General features: G+C 48.5%; 1 protein-coding gene across 4 annotated transcripts in view; it reads right to left on the bottom strand.

Annotated features, from left to right (window-relative positions):
- Positions 1 to 13,706, bottom strand: part of MED15 (mediator complex subunit 15) — a 65,250-nt gene extending 51,544 nt beyond the window's left edge. The window contains exon 1 of one of the 4 annotated variants that reach the window (XM_034642827.1): positions 13,530 to 13,706. In XM_034642827.1, the coding sequence (XP_034498718.1) occupies positions 13,530 to 13,597 (68 nt within the window). In that variant the 5' untranslated portion in view covers positions 13,598 to 13,706. The remainder of the gene's footprint in view (positions 1 to 13,529) is intronic. The other 3 variants (XM_034642825.1, XM_034642826.1, XM_019801100.2) reach the window with 3 other exon arrangements.
- Between the last annotated feature and the right edge of the window lie 9,454 nt (positions 13,707 to 23,160).

Genomic DNA, 23,160 nt, shown 5'->3' with positions numbered 1-23,160 from the left:
AAGCTCCAGAGCAGCCTTCCGCGCCTCCGTTGGGCTCCCCTCCTCTTGGTTCCCCAGCGGCGGTTTACTGCCCCATTGCCTCAGGTGCTTTCATCTCGGAGGCAGGAAATGACTAGACACACCAATTGTTCAATTCCCAACAGGAACCAATGCAAACACCTGGTCTCGACAGGGAGTGGGGCCTTCTTGACCTCACAGGTAGCCGTTAGCATGTCTGCCAAACAGTAACCCAGACTGCAAGTGCCTCCTTGTCTTTGTCGGCACCCTTCTGCATTCTGGTTCTCCGACTTTTTGAAGAAACAAAGTGTTTTCTAACCAGATAAAAATATGTATTTCAAAATTTAACCAGCCACCTACATGTAGGAAAGAGTATTTTAGTCTTGCAGAAAGAAATTTCTTAATCATACAAACACAAGAGACTGAAAGCACTTTCTTTTCACATTCCTCTTGGTTTGTTTGATCAAGCTCTCCAAATTCTGCTAAGATTTCTCAATCCCCAACGAACTAGATCAATGGAAGAACTACTAAAGAGAATACCACTGTCCTTAAAAGGGAATGCTGTTATTTGAGCTAGTTCAGAAGACTACACAAGTTTTGTCATTTACTCCAATCTGCTGGTTTGCCCTCCACAGGACCAGGAGACTGGAGAGACCTTGAGATCCCTATTCAGGTGCTGGCCTCTGGGCTCCAGGCCTGGGACCATGCCAGCAGCCCCAGTTCCAGCCCCCAGCATATCCCACTCACCACCAGGCAACCATGGGGTGAGGACACTCTCCGCCAACCCAAGAATTTATTAAAATGCTTATCTCACATGATTTTGTGGTATCTGGGGGAGAGGAAAGCCCTATCTTCTAGAGATCTGCACTCAAGGACTGGCAGTTGAAATCATACGGTGTCTGGAATGTGATTGAAAATAGTCCAGGAGGGGGTGGAGAGGGATGGGTGAAACTGGCCATATGTTGCTAACTCTCCTAGTACCTGGGAGATCATTCTTCCATCCCTACTTCTGTGAATGTTTGGAAAAGGCCATAATGGAACTTTTAACAAGATAGTAAATAAAATGCTCACGTCAAGTATGCAGGATGACTATTCAGAGGAGCCCGGAGGAGGCTTACTCCCAAGAGCGCCCCACTGTGAGGCCATCCTGGCTGTCACACAGGGAGTCACCATGCACTCTGAGTCATCCCGGCTGCACAGTGCGCCCCCCCCCCAAGCCTGGAGAACCTTGGCCCTCTGGAGGGCAGTAACCAATAAAAGTCTTAAGAAATCTGCTTCCACACCAGAGGTCAGTCCAGTCCCTCGCTACCCAGACAGAGCCCAACTACGGGAAGAGTCCCATCAGCCAGAAGTCTAGCTGTGCCCGTGCCTTGTATGAACCAGGGACATAAGCATACAGGTCCCAGCCAGAGTCACCCCCCCCCCAGGAGACAAACACAACCTGAGCTGTGAAAAAGCCAAAACTCAACCTGACCTCCAGTCTAACTCCACTTAAAAAATACTGGTATATACATGTACTTACATATTTAAAATACATACATATCAAGATATCCACCCACAGACACAGGACTGGAGGGCAAAAATCAAATGTCACTAATAGCCATCTCTGGGCAGAAAGACTATGGAAAACATCTTCCTGTTTTGAAATCCTCTATAATGTTATCTGAAAAGGAATCAAGTACTGCATCCACCAGTACTGAACACAGGGACCAAAACAGAAGACAGAGGCGGGCCCAAGCTGCTGGGACTGGCTTCCCGTGCCCACACTGCCTTACCTCAGTCTCTCCACTCATCTACTCTGCCCACCCCAGCCACCGCCAGGGCCTTCTGCTCAGCCTCTTCTGCCGCCCCCACCCACTTCACTCCTGCAGCTGACTGCTCTTCCAGGTTCGCTCCCTGCACCACCCACTGGCTGCTGGACTCTCTCCTTGGAAGGGCTGACACCCCCGTACACTCCACACACCATCACCTTGTACCCCACCCCTCAGAAGCAGCGCAGAATCACGGTCCCTCTCCCTCAGGGTGCATACCTGTGTCTCTTTCCTCCCTTCCTCCTGAGTGAACACACACACAGTCACCAAATTCCAAAGCTTCTTTCTTTACAGGCTCTCTCCCTCCTAAACCACCCTCTCCATTCCCATTGTTATGGCACCCATTAGGTCTCAAATTTGAGTGTGCTTTCAAAATCAACAAGGATGCCTGTTATTAAAGGCAGGTTCCTTGACAATGCCAGATGCTGGCAAGTATGTCTGACAGGAGAACTCCCCCACATGGCTGGGAGGAATGGGTACATACCACTTGGGAAAACCATCTGGCAGACCACAGTGATGTTCAGGCCACTCCTCTCAACCCAGCCTGGATGCACAGCCCGGAGAGTAAGTGCATATACCCACCAGAAGACATGACCCCGAACACCCTGACATTGTCTTCACATAACCAACAACTAGAATTAACCCCAACGTCCATCAAGCACAGGACAGAAAAGTAACCTGGGGTAGAGTCACATAACAGACGACACATGGCATAAATAAGAACAACTGCTACCCATTAGGATGATCACCCATCACAGACATGATGCTGAATGTAAGAAGCCAGACACAGTTTGGACTCCAATGACAGGAAATTTAAGAACACATGTCTCCATGGCCCGGAAGCCAGAAGAGTGGGGGCACAATCTGCACTGGCTAAAGCTCAAGGAGAGGAGCCTGCTGGGTGCCAGGCCTGTTCCAGATGCAGGCCCAGGCTATGGCTACATGTAAACATTCATCTGGCGGCATCACGCTGAAGAGGTGTCCTTGTGTCATTCACAGAGGTAGGTCTGTTATACTTCAATATAAAGAAGCACTGGGCTCAGTCAATTAAGCCTCAGCCTCTTAATTTCAGCTCAGGTCATGATCTCAGGGTCCTAAGATCCAGCCTCACATCAGGCTCCATGTTCAGAGGGGAATCTGCTTCTTTCCCTCTCCCTTTCTTCCTCTGCCCCTCCCCTGCTCGCGTGCTAGCTCATGCACATGAGTACGTACACACTGTCTAAAATCAATCAATCAATCANAAAAAAAAAAAAAAAAAAAAAAAAAAAAAAAAAGCACCATGTGAGATGACCAGAGCTCCTAAGCCCTGACCCCATCCCCGGGTTTGGACTGGAAAGGCCTTGTGCCTGAATTGTGAGTACAGAGCGATTCCCTCTGCACTTTCATAAGCATGAATCCTCCCCAACATGAATCAAAGCAGACCCGTAACTTTTGAAGGGCCCAGGGTGATCCATCAGAGCTTCTCAAGGCAAATCTGGCATTCTTTCTAGTTTACAACAGGAGCTCCATCCCATACACAGTGGCTAGATCGCCTCCTCAAACATCACCTCTGATGAGGGCTGAAGCAAAGGAATTTTTTTGTTTGTTTTTTAAGATTATTTATTTATTTGAAAGAGAGAGAGCATGCATGCACACGAGCAGGGGAGGGGCAGAGGGAGAGGGAGAAGCAGACTCCCTGCTGAGCTCATGCAGGCCTATCTCAGGACCCTGAGATCATGACCTGAGCCGAAGGCAGACACAAACCCAACTGACTGAGCCACCAGGTGCCCCAGGACTGAAGCAAAGTTGGAAAGGGGTGGGGAGCAGAAAAGAAGGACAGTGGGGATGGGGATGAGCCACTTCTTCTTTTTTTTTTTTAAAGATTTTTTATTTATTTATTTGACAGAGATAGAGACAGCCAGCGAGAGAGGGAACACAAGCAGGGGGAGTGGGAGAGGGAGAAGCAGGCTCATAGAGGAGGAGTCTGACGGGGGGCTCGATCCCATAACGCCGGGATCACGCCCTGAGCCGAAAGCAGACGCTTAACCGCTGTGCCACCCAGGTGCCCCATAGGGGATGAGCCACTTCTTAACCAACAAGCATCCTCTCCACACCTCCAGACTTCCGTCTCCTGGACTGGATGCAAGTGGCTCAGCTCAAAGGCTAACCAGCAGCCAGGTCACTCCTGTTCACTACCCGCCCCCACACCTCCAGCAGATTCCCAGGCAGAGAACTCAGAGAAGCCTGTGGGGCCAAGGGTTAAGAGGAAACAGGGTCCAGACGGTGGAGGGAGCAAGACAGAACTCAGCTGCTATCCACCAAGTACGAGCACTGAGGTGTGTAGATGAGAGAATGCATAAGTCTATACTACCCTTACAACTTTGCATGTTTGGAACACTCTCAAAATAGAAAGCTCAAAGTAAGGACAATGGGGACTTCCAGAGGTCTAATGTCTTCTCCAAGGACTCACTGCCCTAAGTAACAGCTACTCCACCTCAAGATACTTAACCCATTTAATCAGGGATCTTTATTAACTGCACCCCCCCGCCCCGGTTAGCAAGAGAGTCATTATTAAAGTGGAAGACAGCATCTCCCTCACAGGGTGGGTTTCCAGATCGTTACACCTGGGCTTCTGGTATATCCTCTTTGCTCTCCAGAACTGGGTACTCATTTATTTATCTGTTAAAGAGAACCACCTTGTAACTGTTCCAGATTCCGTCTTCAAATAAATGTCTCCCATTAAAAAAAAAAAAAAAAAAGGCTCCAAATGAGAAGTGGTTCAATGTGGAGGAGTACTGATGAGAGAAACCCCTGGAAGGCCACCAGAAAAGAAGCCAGCACTGTTTTCCACCACCCTACCTGCGATTATGATGCACCTCTTATCCAAGCCAAGGCACAGTGCCAGGAGCTCAACAAGAGGCAGAAGTATAAGATCAGGTCCTACCCTCAAGGAATTTATAATAATTGTTGGCAAGGCAAAAAAATAATAATGAGCGTAAAACCAGCAAAAAAGAATTCATCTATTCAGTACATGCAGGATGCACACAGTGTGGGCCCTACAAACTCAAGACGAAGTAAGAACTACCATGGGCTGAGCCATCAGGGCTCATGAGGAGATGAGGCTAAGGCCAAACCTCCAATGGGGAAGAGAAAGAACAGAAAAGAGTGAAACCAGAGGGCCTGGCATGGAGCAGGGAGCATCTGGCTAGGCCTCTCATACCAGCACGGAGGGAAGGCCATCTGAAAGGACAGTTTCAGATCGAAAGGAGAATGCTTCCTAGCAGGCGCAGAAAGGAAAGAATCATCTTAGGAAGGCTGTGGTGGCACTCAGGGCCCTGGTGAGGGCCACCCTGAAGGCTGAGCACATGTGATTTTCCACCTTATGGTAAGCTATCTGTGACCATGGCTCCCTCCTCCTCATGGGTAAGCAGGGCCCACCTCTTCTTCAAGACTTCTGACTACAAAAGGAACATATGTTTATTGTTAACAAATATACACATATACTGAAAGTTACAAAGAAAATGAAAATTACTCAGATAACCAGCTAACAATGTCTATTTAACAAAAACTCATTCCGGGGCGCCTGGGTGGCTCAGTCAGTTGAGCATCTGTCTGCCTTTGGCTCAGGTCATGATCCCAGGAACCTGGGATCGAGCCCCGAGTTGGGGTTCCTGCGCAGTGGGGAGTTTCTCCCCATTCCTCTGCCCCTCTATCCACTTGTGTATGCACTCTCGCTCTCTCAAATAAATAAAATATTTAATTAAAAAAAAAAAACCTCACTGTGGACCACGTGTCCTGCTTGTTAACCTGCTCTTCTCAGTATTGACGGGTTATGGAACATCTCCCATGTCCTTTTTTTTTTAAAAAGATTTTATTTTTAAGTAATCACTACACCCAAAGTGGGTCTCAAATTTACAACCCCAAGATCAAGAGTAACATGCTCCACCAACTGAGCCAGCTGGGTGTCATTTTTTTTTTTTTTGAGACTTATTTACTTATTTGAGAGAGGGAGAGAGAGAGACAGAGTGTGAGCATGAGTGGGGGGGAGGGGCAGAGGGATAGAAACTCAAGCAAACTCCCCACCAAGCGGGGAGCCTGACATGGTGCTGAATCTCAGGACCCCAAGACAATGACCTGGGCCAAAATCAAGAGTCAGAGGCTTAACCAACTGAGGCACCCAGGCACCCCTCTCCCATGTCATTTTTAACAGCAGCATTGAACCTGCCATCTCCAGCTCCCACAACAAATCTAAGCCAGCTCCACTGCTGGCTTATCTCCCCCTGTTCCACTCCTGACTTGATGTGGATATAAGCATCCACACTGCCAACAGGCTCTGAATACTCTCCTGCGTATGGCCTTGGAGGAAATGCCTAAGGAAGTAGACATTTTAAGATTACTGGAATAAACAGTATTGCCAAACAGGCTTCCAGAAAAATGGCCTCATTTACCTGCCTCCAGCAGCAGCTTGTGAGGATGTCGTTTTGCCTGCATCTTCCCATGCACAGTATTAAGACTTTCTCCAACTTGGGGGGCCACCTGGTTCAGGTCAAGGAGCATGCGACTCCTGACCTCAGGGTTTTAAGTTCGAGCCCCACATTGTATATAGAGATTACTTAAAAATAAGGGGCACCTGGGTGGCTGAGCCAGTTGAGTGTCCAACTCTTGTTCTCAGCTCAGGTCTTGATCTAAGTCATGAATTCAACCCCCACATTGGGCTCTACGCTGGGCGTGGAGCCTACTTAAAAATAAATACATGAATGAATAAAGAAATAAAATCTTGGGGCGCCTGGCTGGCTCAGTCGGAAGAGCATGGGACTCTAGATCTCAGGGTCATGAGTTCAAGCCCTATGTTGGGTGTGAGATTACTTAAAAAAAAAAAAGTAAAAAAAAAAATCGTAAAAAAAAAAAGACTTTCTCCAACTCTGAAGTGAACACCCATCAAGTTAGACCACTATCACCACTGAGCCTGAACAGGCCTCTGGCGGTGCTTGGGAATCCACTCGCCTTGTGAGGCAGGAATCCCCATAAGGAATTCAGACCGTAGGGAAATGAGTGTTCAAACTATTCAAGTGCAAACTGGTAACTCTTCACAGAATGTGAGGAGGGACCAGCAGTAGCCTGGTGTCCTGGAAGGGTGAGTGGGATGGGACCGCAATGTTCAGCCATGATAGGGATGGGTCTCTCAGGCAGGGGAACAAACAGGACACAAAACAGCCAGGGAAAGAAAGAGCTGAGCTCTTCTGAGGATTCACAGGCTGCCAGTACAGTGGGCCAGACCCTGGAGGAGGAAGTCAGGCTCAGAGTTGAACCCATAAGTGGTGGGCAGCCTCTCAAACATTCCCAGCATCAACATAATTGGGGGCAGGGGGTGGAGTCCATGAAGCAAGAATTGATAGCTTGAAGCTGAATGTAGATACATGGGCATGGGGTCTTTACACTACTTGGTTTTAGGATTTAAACTTTCCATTTTGAATTTTTAAAAATTCATCACAATTCCTCAAAAAATGTACCTTCTGGTATGTAACCAACATTATTACCCTGAGGAATGCTTTAAAGTGACAGTGATGGGGCGCCTGGGTGGCACAGCGGTTGAGCGTCTGCCTTCGGCTCAGGGCGTGATCCCAGCGTTGTGGGATCGAGCCCCACATCAGGCTCCTCCGCTGTGAGCCTGCTTCTTCCTCTCCCACTGCCCCTGCTTGTGTTCCCTCTCTCGCTGGCTGTCTCTATCTCTATCGAATAAATAAATAAATCTTTAAAAAAAAAATAAATAAAGTGACAGTGATGGGGAGATGATCATGTGACCACCCAGGAATGTCCCACACGGAGCCTGGACTAACCACAGCCACCTTGTCACAAATGGCAGTGAGAGTTGGGAGACTTCTGGTCGGAACGGATGCAAGGGCTGCAGGTGTGGTAGGTGGGTGGGGTCTCTTACAAAAGGTTGCTGGTGAGGCTAGGAGGCTGGCTATAGCCTGTGCGGAGGCCAAAGATCATCGGAGGCTTGCTGGCTAGCCCTTCTGCCACTGTTAAGCCCCACTGACTCATGGGGAGTTGTTCAAATTGCCAACAGGATTCCCCTCAGGACTTGGCTTGGGTTAACTTCCAACTGCCATCTTCCCTCTACTCCCAAAAGGCACGACATGTCTTTCAAAAATTAAAAGGCAGTTTGCCTCTCTTGTCCTGCTATGGTGCACCAAGCATTCATTTGTAACATGCAGAGTATAACTGTAAGCAGCAGTGACCTTTCCTCTAGACCTCAGTTTCTTCATCTTAAAAATGGGAGTAACAAGTACATCAACTGACAGTGCAAGTGGGAAGTCAACAAGCTAACATAGGTCAACTCTTGCAGTGAGGGTTCATATCAGCTGCTGTTGCTGCTGCTGTTGAGAAAGTCCTGAACCCTGAGCAGATGAGGGCCCACATCCCCTCAGGTCACTGTCACTCCTGGTCAAGAGGCAGTAGGGCCAAGGTTCAGGACTCTGAAGTCAATAGCTCCACAATCACTTCCTGATTGCCATCAGGGACACTAAGGCTTGGAGGTGGTCAGAGAGACAGCCCCTTGCCTCAGGGAATGGACATTTTAGTGGTGGCTTATACACAGAAGGCTGCAAGCCAGCCCAGTTGCTTAGATACCAACCAGGCTACGAAGAAAGCAGTGGGGCTCAGGAGCTTCCCCACTGGAAAACGGGCCAGAATCACACCAGGAGGGCATGGGGCTGTTGGGAAGCCTGAGTGGGATAAGCCACAGAAAAGGCTCAGCCAAGACCCCTCACTTCTGCTTGGAGGATAGAACATAACCCACAGGGGGCCACTGGGTGGCTGAGTCAGTTAAACACCTGCCTTCGGTTCAGGTCATGATCCTGGGGTCCTGGGGTCAATCCCCACGTCAGGATCCCTGTTCAGCGGGGAGTCCACTTCTCCCTCTGCCCCTCCCCCTGCTTGTGCTCTGTCTCTCTCAAATAAATAAATAAATAAAATATTTAAAAACAAAACAAAAGAACATAACCCACAGGCAGAATCTAGACATGCAAGTTTCAGGGCACTTCCCACTGTCCTAAGGCCTCTCCAGGCCCTTGGAAGTTGCTGTTCAGTTGTCTGTTCTTTGTTCCTTATGGGTTTTTTTGCTTTGTTTCACTATGCTTCTAGCTAAAGAGCACTCAACTTTCCCCTTACAGTCCAGGCAGAAAGCTCTGCATCTCCTAGGTCCCAACCTGGAGCTCACATCTCCTTTGGGGGCTTCACCAGACGAAGACGAGATGGCTGACCTGTCTGCCCTGACTCTGCTCCATGCTCCCTATCTCCTGGCACTTGAGTAGAGCCCTGATACACACTGCCCTTCCCCACCACCCACTCCCCCCTCCCCGGATCTCCTCCCCTTTGCAATCTGTTCAGCCCAACAGACATTTATTTATTTCACTTCTATATATGCAATCTGCTGTACTGAGAGGTGGGAGGCATAAAAGTATCAAGAATAAGATGGCAGGAAAATGTAAAAGAATGGGAAGAACTGATTGACGAAGCCCTTTCATTCATTCACTACTTACCCACTCTATGTCAGGGGCAGTGCCAGCTACTACAGATACATGCTTGCTCTCCGGAATCCTATAGATCAGACACATGTTCAACACTAACCCAACAATCACCCCAGGAAGGCCCAAGACCCACAAAGGCCACCTGAGAACTCTAAAGGCGGGGGGGGGGACTTCCCCTGCAGTGCTGTGGGGAGAGTGGATATTCAATGAAGAGATGATCTGAACTCACCAACAGTGTCACAACTACCCTCCCCACAGGCTCCTTAGAGTGTCATCAACTCGCCTAACCAGGCTTGGGGATTTCTCCTTCACCTTCCAAGGCTCCTACTCCTGCAAGAACCTAAGGAGAAGGCATTTGCTAGGGCTCAGGTGGAGGTCTTTTCATTTTCCCCCCATCTTCCCTGTGACACAGACTGGACTCCAGTCATTTCATAGATAAGGAAGATGATCCAGAAAGGTTAGGTATCCTGCCCACGGTCACTTGGCTAACAAGTGGAGAAAGTGGGGGTTCCAGAGCTTCACAATGCTTGCTGGCACAGGTAAAGAAGACCACCGTAGTATGAGAGGCAGCACACACAGCCCTCAGGAAAACACGTACTCTTGCACACTTCGACAAGTGTTTTATGTGCCTGGTGCCAGGCTTCATAGGACTGGGGTCCTACGGGAAACCACAAGGGGCTGAGATCCAACATATCAGAGCCGGTGACCCACTTTAGGCAGGATAGGCAGGGAAGGATCTGAAGGATTTGATATTTAAGCAGACATCTAAAGAAAAGGAAGAGAAACTGGTCATAAATGTAGTAGGGGGAAGTCTACCCATTGTTAAATACCCTAAATACTTGATAATAACTTGTTTAAAAAGAGAGAGGAAGAAAAAAAAAAAAGAACTTGGAATGTTCAAGAAGCTGAAAGACCAGAGAGGCTGGAGCAAACTGGGGGGATTGAAAAGAGGTAGCTAGGCCAGGCCATGGTGAGGGGCTGGGAGGGTGGGCCATCTGGAGTCTTGTTCTAATGCTAAGAGAAGTCACGACTGGCAGCAGTCCAGGATGGGTCCAGATGAGGTCGAGGTAGAGGAGGGCTAAGAAGAGATTATACGGAGTCCCAGCAAGGACTCTCCTAACCAGCCCCAAATCAAAACCGCTTTTTCTCATGGTAGCCAAGAGACTAGATTATTATTGGGCCTGTGATCTCAAGCACTGTTCTCTCTTGGTAGATACTCAAGAGCCAGGTGGAGACAGTAAACCAGCTATCAGATGTTTCTCCTTCTATTGAAACTCCCCAGTGCTTCACTGTGATTTCTTTACCCCCTCATCTATACAAATTACTTGGGTTCAAAACATTTCCCAAGATACCCACCTTCAAGCAACAGCATAAATATCAGAGGAAGGTAGAATTAACCCTGTGAACACAACAAATCAAGGCACCAAGAATCATGACTTTCAAGGTGAACCCTGGAGAGAAAACACACAAATCTGAGAACTGAGAACACCACATCGTATCAGGCAGACAACCTCTGAAACCCCAAAGGGCTCCCCAAAGATGTCCATGCCCTAATCCCAGGAACCTGGGCACATGCTATGTTATATGGCAGAAGGGACCTTCCAGATGGAATAAAAGTTATAGACTTTAAAATAGGAACATCATCCTGGATTATCTGAGCGGACCCAATCTAACCTAGAGAATTTTCTTGGCTGAAGTCAGAAAGATGCAGCTGAAGAACCCATCCCTGATGGAGGGGGCCACATAGAAAGTATGAGACCAAATACAGGCCACCTCTAGGAACAAAGACTGACCACTGGCTGACAAATAGTAAGGTGCAAGAACACCTCAGTCCTACAACCTCATGGACTGAATTTGGCCAACGACCTGAATGGGCTTGAAAGCAAATTCTACCACAGAGCCTCTAGAAGAAATGCACACCTAACCAACATCTTTATTTCAGTCCTGTAAGACCCTAAGTGGAAGACTCAGCTGAATCCACCTAGACCTTGCATCTACAGAAACTGCCACGTAATAAATTTGTGTTGTTTTAAGCCAGTATATTTGTGGTCATTTGTTATGTCAGCAAGAGAAAAACTAATACACAGGCAGCAATCTGGCAAATAAATGAAAGAATCCAGCTTGCCTAGAAGCAGAAGGAAGTTCCTGTATGAAGTATCCAGTCAGTCCTTGACACCCAGAGACTCTTCAATTGCCCTCCTGCCCTCTGACTCTCCCCCACCCTCCCCAATTTCCTCTGATGGCAAGTCATTCTTCTGGTTCTTTGGTCTCCCCAAACCTGAAGAAGAATCTTTGCCCTGAGGGCTTTTCTTGCTGAGCCCTGAAGCAGGCCATCCCTCAAGATTTCATCTATAGGGGCGCTTGGGTAGCTCAGTTGGTTGGGCGGTCTGCCTTCGGCTCAGGTCATGATCCTGGGGTCCTGGGATCGAGCCCTGCTTCAGGCTCTCTGATCTCCCTCTCCCTCTGCCTTCCCGCCTGTTTGTGCTCGCTCTCTCAAATAAATTTTAAAAATCTCATCTATAGACAACTCCAGGGGATCCACTCCCCCCCCCCAAAAAAACCCAACACAACGTTTACTAATTCTGCACTATCTGCAGAATTGTTCCCAGACTATTCCATAAGAGTGCCCAGAGCCACTATTCTACACTCCCCACGCCTTCCACTGTACTAAGAGGCTTCCCAGCATTCCGTCCCACTTCCTTCCGCACTGCTGCACTCCACCCCCTGCATCCAGTTTAGTCATCAAGGACTGCCTATGCTTGCTCTCCCCTTTCTCTGGAATGGTCTTCCTCTTTCAGTTTCTACCACTGTCTAGTGCAGGCCTTTATAATCTCTTGCCGATTAGGTCATTCCACAACCACTTTATGGAGCAATGTGACAGGCAGTGATCTAGCAGAAGGAACAGAGTAATGAAAAATGACAGGTCCTCAAACCCCAAGAGTTCAAAACTCATAATGGCCTAACTGGCCTCTCTCCTCTGTTCTTGATCCATCTCCAGGGATTCAGGGAATCTTCCCAACTCTGGCATTTCACCACCTCAAAGCAGGCCACAAGCCAAATACAAGCTCAACTCCTTAGCACAGCACTCCCACCACTAACATGTTAGCACCTGCTCACCCTCATTCCATTACCATCTCCTGAACCTCCTTTCTCCTCAATCCCCAGAACTCAGTCTATAGCAATGTCCTCCAATGCAGTGAGAGTTCACACTTCACTACCACTCAGCTTGGAATGATGGCCTTTTCACACTCCTACTTGTCTTTTTAGGGCTCAATTTACTCGCCACCTACTCCAGAAGGCTCCTTCTGCCCGGCTCAAGCAAACCGTCAGTTTTTTCTAGGAGAAAGACTGTATTGTAACTGCTCCTTTACGGTAGTGCGTTTCCCGAGGGCAGGGGCTGTCTCAGGCAAATTTGTGGCTAGCATACCAGTAAGCTCAGTAAAAAACTGCTAAATGAAAGCGGTGGGTGGTGAGGAGCTGGAGTTCCACTAGGTGAAGCCTAGAGCGCACTGGGAGCCCCTGCATTGAGGGGTTCAGCAGCTGAAACTGTGGGGAAGAGGTATTAACCCCAGCTCTTCACTCCCTCCTCCCAACCGACGATCGCTTCCTTACGGCCTCTTCCTGCCACCCTTAGCAAAATCCACGCTGGGGAGGGAGTGGGGGCAGGGGAGGCAGGATACCCGCAGATTCTCCATCACCCACCGCCCACAGCCCCAAGTACCTAGCCTCCCAACCTCATCTTCCATCCATCCCTTTCCAATCTCTTTCTCTCACTCTGATGCGCTTTTCTTAAAGACGAATCACAAAACACCCAGATGTGCCAAAGCCGCCACGGCTGCCCCTTTCCTTTTTCGAATTCAGTGTGATTCAAAGCAGGGAAAAGTCTGCAACCAAAGCACACAAATGACGAATGAGAAAGCTCAGGACGATGACTCATAAGCCAGGGCTCGCTGGTTTGCAGAGTTCAGCCCCGGGAAAGGTAAAGAACAGTCTGTATCCGCCAAGAACGGAAGGGACGCCCGAGGGCTCAGCCGGGCCCTGCGACTCACGCGAGTCCCCGGAGCCATCGGCCTCTTGGCGCCCCCAGGCCCCAGTGGGTCCTCGTGCCCTAGGTCTCCCGCGAGTCCGACTCGGGCCTCGCCCGCCGCGCGCGGAAGGGCTGAAGGGGCAAGGTCCGGAGATTTCGCCCTCTAGCCCGGCCCCTACTCACATTTGACTAACCAACTTCTGCCGGAAGGCGGTGCTCCGCCAGTCGGTCTCCTGCCCCGAAACGTCCATGCCGGTCCCTTCGCTCCACCGTCCGCGTCCCACTCTGCCGCCGCCGCTGCCGCCGCCGCCTCTACCGCAGCGCCAGGCCCAAACCCGGAAGCCGTCGGAGGCGCCTCCGCCGCGCCGGAAGCCGACCGGGAATTGTGGGAAATGGAGTCGTGCGCACGGGCCTGTGGGAAATGGAGTTTCCGGGCCTCACGGGGGCGTCATCTCGGCAGCCCCACTCCGGCGTACCTCAAGTGCCTGGCCTTTCTCCCAGCGCAATGTCGCGCGGGACGGGGACTCCATATGCTCCGGGCTGACCAGAACGGGTGTGGGAGAGCCATAGCTGCATAATACTCCTGATACTGCCCGCAGCAGGCCCACGCTGGCCACCTGAATTTCGTGTGACCCTACTGTGTGCTGGCCTGACTCCACGAGATCCGCACCCTTCGGCCGAGCTGCTAGCAATCTACAACGGATGCCATGGAGAGATTGTTTATTTATCAACTATTTCTCAGCACCTGCTGTGGGCCGAGTACTGTGCCAGCATGATCCAGGCTTTGCTTTCCCGCCACTTCCTTACAGCGCCACATCAAACTGTGACCAGATAGACTTTCGTCACTGCTCTCTGTTAAACAGACTTTTGGATTCTCATATCCCACTGTATTTTGTAGGGGCTGGTGATATAAGGAGCCTAAGACACATTTATTAAAAAACTGACATGGGCAATCTTGCTTGGCCCAATAGCCATGTCCTGTTTGACACAAACTTGGGTGGAGGCAAGTGACCTGGAGGTAGGATGCAAGGGGGTGGGGGAGCCTGAGGATCATTTTAGGAGGATAAGAGTTCTGCCAGATGGAATCTATGTGGCTGTTGTCTGCACCTCTGGGGTTTGGAGGGGGCGGTGGCAAAAATCCTAAGCCCAAATGGTCCACAAGTGCCAAGTGGGCAATCACCAACATAGGCTTCAGAGAGTGTGAACTGGCATCTACTGATGCGTGTTAAGTGCTAGGCCCAGGCTGGGCTGTGTACACCCCTTGCCTCCGTGTACCAGGCAGGAGCTTAGGGTGGGGTGGGGTGGAGCACAGGGAGAGAGAATGTGAGCAGGTTCCCCAGATGGGCCCCTCTTGCCCACAGGGTTTTAGGTCTTGTGTTAATAGGAGACCTTTTCACATCTTCAAACTTTTTTGTTCATTCTCCTTAAAATAATTTTTTAAAACTCTGTATTTAGGATGATCAACTTGTTCTGGTTTCCCTAGGACTCTCTGGGTTTTAGCTACAGAAGTCCTGCATCCCTGCGACCCCCTGGAATCCCAGGCCAACTGGCATGATTGATCACCCTATCTATATCTTTATTGCACATTAAAAAAAAAAAACAAAACCCTGAGATATAATTCACCTTTTTACAGTATACAATCCACTGTTTCTTAGTGTTATTAACATATTCATGAGATTATACAACTATTACCGCTCTCTTGCACATTTTTAACTTTTTTTTTTTTAAGTAGGCTTCAGGGACGCCTGGGTGGCTCAGTCAGTTAAGCATATGCCTTCAGCTTGGGTCATGATCCTGGGATCCTGGTATCAAGTCCCATCAGGCTCCTTGCTCAGCGGGGAGCCTGCTTCTCCCTCTGCCTGCTGTTCCCCCTGCTTGTGCTCTCTCTCTCTCTCTCTGACAGATAAACAAATAAAATCTTTGAAAAATAAAATAAATAAAATAAAATAAAAATAGGCTTCACAGCCAACATAGGGCTTGAATTCATGACCACCAGAGCAAGAGTCACGTGCTCTACCGACTGAGCCAGCTTGCACATTTTTAGGTTGACCTCTAAATATTTTCCTAAATATCTTTCTAATGGTGTGACTGCAGTGTATCCTATATTGTATATGGGCTTCAAATGCATTTTGTTATTTAGATCCTTGGCCTTGCACATTCCATTCATCAATTTATGGAAAATATTAGTCCCGTAACCTCATTGGCAAAACCAGTCCTCGTTGTCAAACCCTTGGGCAAATGAGACTCCCTGGGGCTCTGGAAGAAAAGGGTGGACATCATATCACCTCCAACCCAATTGAGCATGTGAATAGGATCCCTAGGACATCTTTTCCCCATCTGCACTCTGGTTTTGGAAAGCTGATAGAGCCACAGACACACAGATTCACAGAGAGACAGAGGCCGGGAGACTGCCAAGAGTTTGTCACTGGGATAAAATTAAGTGCTACCCCCTTTGATATTTGCTCCAGAGGTTTATTTCTACTTGTCCCTTTGTTTGAGGCCCAGAAGTGGTGACTCCTAGGGCAATGGTCTTCAGTTAGAATCTGGATGGGTGACAAGGGAAGGAGAGGAGGCAGAGATAGCCACAGAGCTCCTAGCCTCAGGGAAAAAAGAAGTCCAAGGGAAGGTGGATCCTGAAATGGATCTGCACTCTCTCAGCATCCACAGACGCTCCTGTGGACCCTAGTGTGAATATGGGTGGTTTAGACCCTGAGGAGGAATGATGGAGGGAGCTGAAGCTATGCCCAAGCTCGACATGTATCCCATACCACTTGAGGGTGGTTAAGTTTCCGCCCTCCTGGTTCCTGCAGGCTACCTTGCCATTGCTGGATCCTGTGCCTAGTCACACACTGTGAATACCATCCAGGGCTCTGCAGGAGCTGGGAGCTGGGAACTAGAAGCTTCTGGGGCAGATGAAACTTCCCTCTAGGGAGACTTGCACATGCTCTTTGAGCCTCTGTCTCTGTGTCCCTTCAGCTGGACTTGAGAACCTCTCCGATTCCCTTCCTTGCTTTGGTACTCAGTCCACAGATGGTGCTCACCTGCCCCTCCTTCCACCCTAGCACCTGCCCAGTGTAACCCTTCTGCTGTGGTTAGCCTAGAGCATGCAATCATTTCTGTGTGTGAATGGTGAGGGAGGGGGTGTGGCGCAGGCAGCGGCGGTGATTATTTCTTCTAAAAGCAATACATGGGGGCACCAGGGTGGCTCAGATGATTAAGCGTCTGCTTTCAGCTCTGGTCATGATCCCAGTGTCCTGGGATTGAGCCCCACATCCGGCTCCTGGCTCAGCTGGGAGTCTGCTTCTCCCTCTCCCTCTGCCCCTCCTGCTCATGCTCTCTCTTTGTCTCTCTCTCTATTTCTAAAATAAATAAATAAATCTTAAAAGCAACAAGCTGGTAACATCTTACCAGTTTTTTAGTATTGGGGAATATTACAATGAATATGTAAGTGAGACAAAACTGGCCTCTCCTACAGTGGGGGAGGGAAATCATTTGAATCTCCGCCAGGTATGATTTGCATGTCTATGGATAAGAATTATTTTGCACTGCTATTATCTACATGGTACAGTTGTAAATCAGCTAGGGCAAGGAAAGACTGGAATCTGATAGATGAGAAGGGTGTATTCTATACAAAGCACAATACCCCCTTGAAGTATGAAATTTTCCTTAAGGGCCCATCACATAATTTTTACAATTTTTTACCTTTTTTCTAAGAAGGGAGCACTTTGCATACCCACCAGCTGTGGTCACATTATAGACTACATAATTCAGTCTGGGTGAAGCTACAGACCGAAGGACCTGGTTTCTTCAACAAGAAGGAAAATACGAGATGGAAGGGAACCCAATGATTAAAAGAGACTTTGAAGGTATCCCAACTGTATGCAGTGTGACGTCCTTGTTTGGATCTTGATTCAAATAAACTTTAAAGCAACAACACAAAACAAAACCAAAACCTAAGGGGCAGCTGGGTGGCTCAGTCGGTTAAGCATCTGACTCTTGATCTCAGCTCAGGTCTTGATCTCGGGGTTGTGAGCTCAAGCCCCAAGTTGGGCTTGATGCTGGGAGTGGAACCTAGTTAAAAAAAAATAGAAATTAAAAAACAAACACCCAAAAAAGCAACAAAGAAGAACATGTGTAGGATAATTGGGAAATGTGACCACTTGACTACTTGGTGATATTAAGAAATTGTTGATTGTGTGTGTGTGAGAATGGAATTGTGTGGGGGGAGGAGGTCAAAGGCAGGATGTTTATACAGTGGACCCTTGAACCAGTCAAGGGTTAGAGGTGCCAACTCCACACAGTTGAAAATCCACATATAATTTTTGAGTAACTACTGACAGCCTAGGTTTGACCAAGACTCTTATGGATAACAAGATCAATTAATGCATACTTTGCATGTTATACTTATTATATACCTTATTCTTACAACAAAGTAGGCTAGAGAAAAGAAAATGTTAAGAAAATTGTTAAGAGGGGGTGCCTGACTGGCTTAGTCGATAGAGCACGCAACTCTTGGTCTCAGGGTTGTGAGTTCAAGCCCCACTTTGTGCATGGAGCCTACTTAAAAATAATTAAATAAGTAATTAATTAATTTTTAAAAAATCATAAGAGAAAGTACATTTTATAGTACTCTACTGTAAAAAATCAACATGTAAGTGGACCCGTGGAGCTGAAAACCAAGTTGTTCAAAGGTCAACTGTATTTATAAAGGGGGGGGAGGCAGGTCTTTCAACATTGCAGCCAGCGTAGAATGGGGCAGAACTCCTGGTATATAATAGTTCAGGAGTGATGGGTACAGCCAGGGGAGGTTTGGAAGCAGCCCTGAAGAGTCAACTAGGCTTGAAGGCATCCTATTTTGAGCTGTTTTCCGACATAGGACTATTCCTTCTGAAGATGGCTAGTTGAGTAACCTATTGTTCAGATAGATGGATTCTCAGGAAGTTCCTGAAAGAAACAATAGAGTTATTCACAACTACATCCTTCTGGATAAAGTCCTATTCACCTAGTATGGCACAATAAGTCGTCTTGACAGAGACAGTGAACTAAAGTTTAGGATGGCTTCAGTCCTCAAACGCTGGTTGTTTTCGGCATCAATGATAGGATACGTATCTTTCCACAATTTGTCCTTGTCACTTAATAGAAGTTATTGCTACGCCTCCGCCCGCCCCAGATCACCTGCTGCAGGTCATTCACAGTAGCAATGCACCGTGGTTTGTTTATGGACATTCACTTTGATTCTGCTTTTTTACAATTGAAAACATGCTGCAATGAACATCCTGCACCATATTGTCTTGCCTCCTCCTGGGAGTATTTCTCCAATACAGCCAGCCAGAAGTGGAATTATTGGTTTGCAGAGAGCCACTTTATATTTTATTTAAATGTTCATAGCTACTGCCAGTTGTTCTGGGGTATTAGTTATTTAATGCTGCTGCATAGCAAATTACTCCACAGCCAAGCTGTTTAAAATGACAGTAATCAACATTTATTATCTTTCACAGTTTTTATGGGTCAGGAATTCAGGGGAGGTTTAGCCAGGTCCTGGCTCAGTGTCTCCTGAGGTTCCAGGCAGATGTGGGACTTCAGAAAACTATGGCCTGGCTGAGACCGGGGGGGATCTGCCGTGGCTGGAAGTCAGTACTGGCTTTGACAGCGATCTCGGTTCCATGGAGGCCTCTCCTTAGGGCTGCTTGCGTGTCTTCATGACATAGTCGCTTGCTTCCTGCAGACTGAGCAAGACAGAAGCTGCAACACCTTTTGTGACCTGGCCTTGAAACCCACAGGCTTTTTCTTCTGCCCCATTCTGTTCCTTAGAAGTCACAGCCACTAAGTCCAGCCCACATTCAAGGGGAGGAGGTTGGGCTTTACCTTTGGAAGGGAGGAGAGTCAAAGAATTTGCAGATATATTTTGAAAACACTGTTATGCTCCAAATTAGCTGCTCCGATTTACCTTCTCGTCAGCAATGTATGAACATTTCCGCCCTCACCAACCAACACTGGATTTCATCTTATTAATATTTGCCGTGCAGATGTTGACAAAGCTTGACCAAACTTTAGTCGGGTTAGTCTGTGCGCTCTTCTTTTTTTTTTTTATTTAAGGATTTTATTTTATTTATTTATGTGACAGAGAGACAGCCAGCGAGAGAGGGAACACAGCAGGGGAGTGGGAGAGGAAGAAGCAGGCTCCCAGCGGAGGAGCCCGATGTGGGACTCGATTCCAGAACGCCGGGATCACGCCCTTAGCCGAAGGCAGACGCTTAACGACTGCGCCACCCAGGCGCCCCAGTCTGAGCACTCTTCTTAACCAGGCCTCAACATTGGCCTGTCTAGCTCAGTCTTAACAAAGAATTCTACCAAATCAGTTCAGGGAGCCTCCCCCCACCTTTGATATCTAGTCAGGTTCCTCATCCTCCAGCTCTGATAAGACCCTTAGGACAGTTTAGCAAGAATCCCCCTCCCCTGAAGTCTAGTGTTAGTAAACTTACATCTGCTGATCCCCTCAGTCCGGTCTTTAGCTATAAATCCCCAGCTGTCTTTACCGTATTCAGCATTCAGCCGGATCTCTCTCCCTCTTGACATACCCCTGTTGCCATAGTCTTCCTGAAAGTCTTCCCTCCTGTTTTAACAGGTCTCAGAATGATTTTTTTCTTTAACAATGTATGAAAATGTGGTGTATTATTTGCATTTCCAGATGATTAATGAGATTGAACTTGACTTCTTTTGTTTATATCTACTGGGACTTCCTTTTCTGTGAGTTTCTAGTAAGTATCTTTTACCAGATATTTAGCCGGTTGACTAACTATTGGTTTTTAGAAGTTCTTTATATATTCTGGATAATAGTCTTTTGTCTGTTGTATATATCTTTATATATGTTGTAAAATTATTCACTGATAGATTGTATCATTTGCTTTTTTTTTTTTTTTTTACTTTCACTGATGTTGATGATTCTCTCAGGGATTAAATGATTTGTTTATTCTCTTTTGAGTATTATCTATTCATGTCCATTTCCACCTATCTAATGGAATCCTAATATCCTTTTTATTGTTTTGTATGAATTTTTAAAAAAGATTTTATTTATTTATTATATTTGAGAGAGAGAATCAGAAAGGGCACAAGCAGGGAGGAGGGGCAGAGGGAGAGGGAGAAGCAGATTTCCTATTGAGCAGGGAAGCCTGATGCGGGGCTTGATTCCAGGACCCCAGGATCATGACCTAAGCTGAAGGCAGACACTTAACCGACTGAGTCACCCAGGCACCCCTTGCATGAATTTTTTAATATAATATTTGCACTTGCTCTTGAGTTTGTTGCAAATGTTTTCTCAATTGTTTTTTGTTTAGGATGTCTGTGATCAAATTGTGTAGCAGACAAGTGTGTTTGTATCTTCCATTGGGTTGAAGCTTGGAAAGTCTTCCATTATCTCTATCAATTCTTTAACCAGCCTCTCAGCTTCTTATTTCTCTCCAATTCCCTCCACTTTTATTTACTTAGAACCTGTTGAGTGGTAGCTCTGTTTTAGGTTCTGGGAATATAGCCATAAAGGAGCGGGCAGAAGTTCGTATGGTCAGGGAGCGCAGGATCCCCTTGGAAGCAAACACATCCATGGGAGGACACCAGATGATCCTGCACACCATCGCCTCTGGGGCTTCCTCTTATCTTGCCACTCCCCTCCTCTAGAATTTTCCAGCGGGAAAGCTGCTGACTTGATCTGGGTGTATTTTGAGGTGATGGTCCCTCTAGCTCTGAAGACTGGGGAATGTCCTGTCCTCTCAGTCCTGGCCAGCACCCCACCTTGCTCCTGGCCTTCTCCCCTTCACTCATCCTCATCCTCTCCACCCTCCAGCTCCTTTCTCCTCCCTGAAGGTGCTCTCTTCATTCTCTCCTCTCAAGCTGTGGTCCCATCTGTCCTCATCTCAGAGGCTAGACCCACCCTGGCAGTCTTCCTGTCCTCCTCTCCTTTCATACCTCAGTCACTGCAGGCTGGCTTCTGCCACTCCAAGGAAAGTGCTCCTGTGAACACACCAAAGGCCTCCCTGTAGCAGATCCAGGGGCTTTGCCTCCTCTCCCCTCTGGGGCCACCCTCACCCCTAGCCCCATTGGACCTTTGAGATTACTCCTCCCGTCTCCTCTATGGGTTCCTGCTCTCTGGGTGTCCCCTGGAACACCAGTGCGCCTTGTACCCTGTCCGCAACTCACTCTCCTTTTCCTCATACTTGTTCTGGTTCAGTGCATCACCTCTGGCTGAAGTGTATGCTATGTCCATGACTTTACCTCAAGCCGAAAAGGTCCTTAGCTGGACATCTGCTGTCTCTTTACCCTGCCTGGGGCCAAAGTGAGCCTTGCCTTCCCTCAAACCTGCTCTTCCTCCAATCTCCTTGTGATGGGGGTAGCCTCATTGTTCCCCATCATCTCTTGGGCTCACTCTTCCTCACCCATCACTCACGTGTAGTGGAGAACTTGCCTCCTTCTCAGGTTTCCAGCCAGCACCTCCCTGTCCCCACTCCCTGCCCACCTGAGGCTATAGCTTCATGCTGCCCCCGTACTCAGCCTCCTCCCACCCTCTAGTCCAGCCTGCAACCTGCTTTGGCATCTGCCAGAACTGGTAGAAGGCTGCCCTCAGAGCCACATCCACCCACACCTCCAGAGGTAGGGTCTGCTTTCCAGTGTTCCCTTCAGACTCAGAAACTTCTGGTGGCCTCCGGACCACTCACTTTGCAGGATCTCATCTCCATGCTTTTGCTGACACTCCCCTTCCTGGAATGCTTTTCCCATGCCCCAAAAGTTCTCATCCCTTATGTAGCTAGTCTGTCACTTCCTCCAGAGTCTTCTCAGAGGCTCATTCCTGTTGGAACCCCTGGTCCTGGAGTCTGGTCCTACTCTCCTGGCCCTTGTCTGGACCTAGGGCAGCTCTCTGGAATCAGCCAGGACAGTGCTTCTGTTTCATTTAGTTTCTTCCTCATTCCCGTACACCTTTTTTAACCATGAGCCATCCCTAGCCACGTCCTTCCCCCACAGTTCCCCCACACTCCATAAACGTTTCTTATAAAACAGCAGTGCAGGACAGCCCGACTTTATTGATCGGGAGGCTCTGCTGGCTGGAACCTCTGGCTGGACACGGCAATTACAAATTAGCCTCGGAGGACAGGATCCTCTTGCAGGTGAGGCGTAGAAAAATGAATACCAAGAGTCTCCTGGCGGACTTCTGGGTCCAGCCCTTTGGGATGGGAACTGGATTTACTCCAGAATCTCAGTAAACAGGAAAACACCCGTTCACACTGGCAGTTTATTTCCTCTTCCCAACATCCAGCAGAGGGCAGGCGATCAGCAGAAGCACTGTGAGCTAATGGGACCGCGAGAGAGGGGCGGAATGAGTGAGTGAGTGAGAGAGCGAATGAATGAGGGAAGGAGTAGGTGAGAGAGGTAATGAGGAGGAAAGGAATAAAGGAGGGAAGGAATGAGTGAGTGAGGGAATGAATAAATGAGAGAATGAAGGAGAGGAAACGAGAGAAAGACGGAGGAAATCGATTTATAGGGCGCGACCCTTCCCAAAAGACACTGCTTCATTTATTCACTCATTCATTCGTTCAGCCCGCCAGACGCCAGGAGCTATGTCAGGTGTAGAGACGCACGGCCACCCAGGCGGCTGTAGCTCTTCTCGGCTGAGCCAAGACCAGGGCCGCGCCCGCGAAGAGCTGCTTCGGGCGGCGCCCCTCCCCCAGCCCCCAGCGAGGCGCCCCCGGCCTCCGTCTACACCCGCCTGGCGCCTGCGCGGCGCGGACACGTGACTCGCCGAGGCTCCGCCCCGTGGCCGCCCCGCCCG

Source organism: Ailuropoda melanoleuca, chromosome 14 (genome assembly GCF_002007445.2).
Source record: "Ailuropoda melanoleuca isolate Jingjing chromosome 14, ASM200744v2, whole genome shotgun sequence".
Classification (NCBI taxonomy): domain Eukaryota; kingdom Metazoa; phylum Chordata; class Mammalia; order Carnivora; family Ursidae; genus Ailuropoda; species Ailuropoda melanoleuca.
Note: the sequence above shows the minus strand (reverse complement) of the source record. Positions and strands in the feature narration are given on the sequence as shown.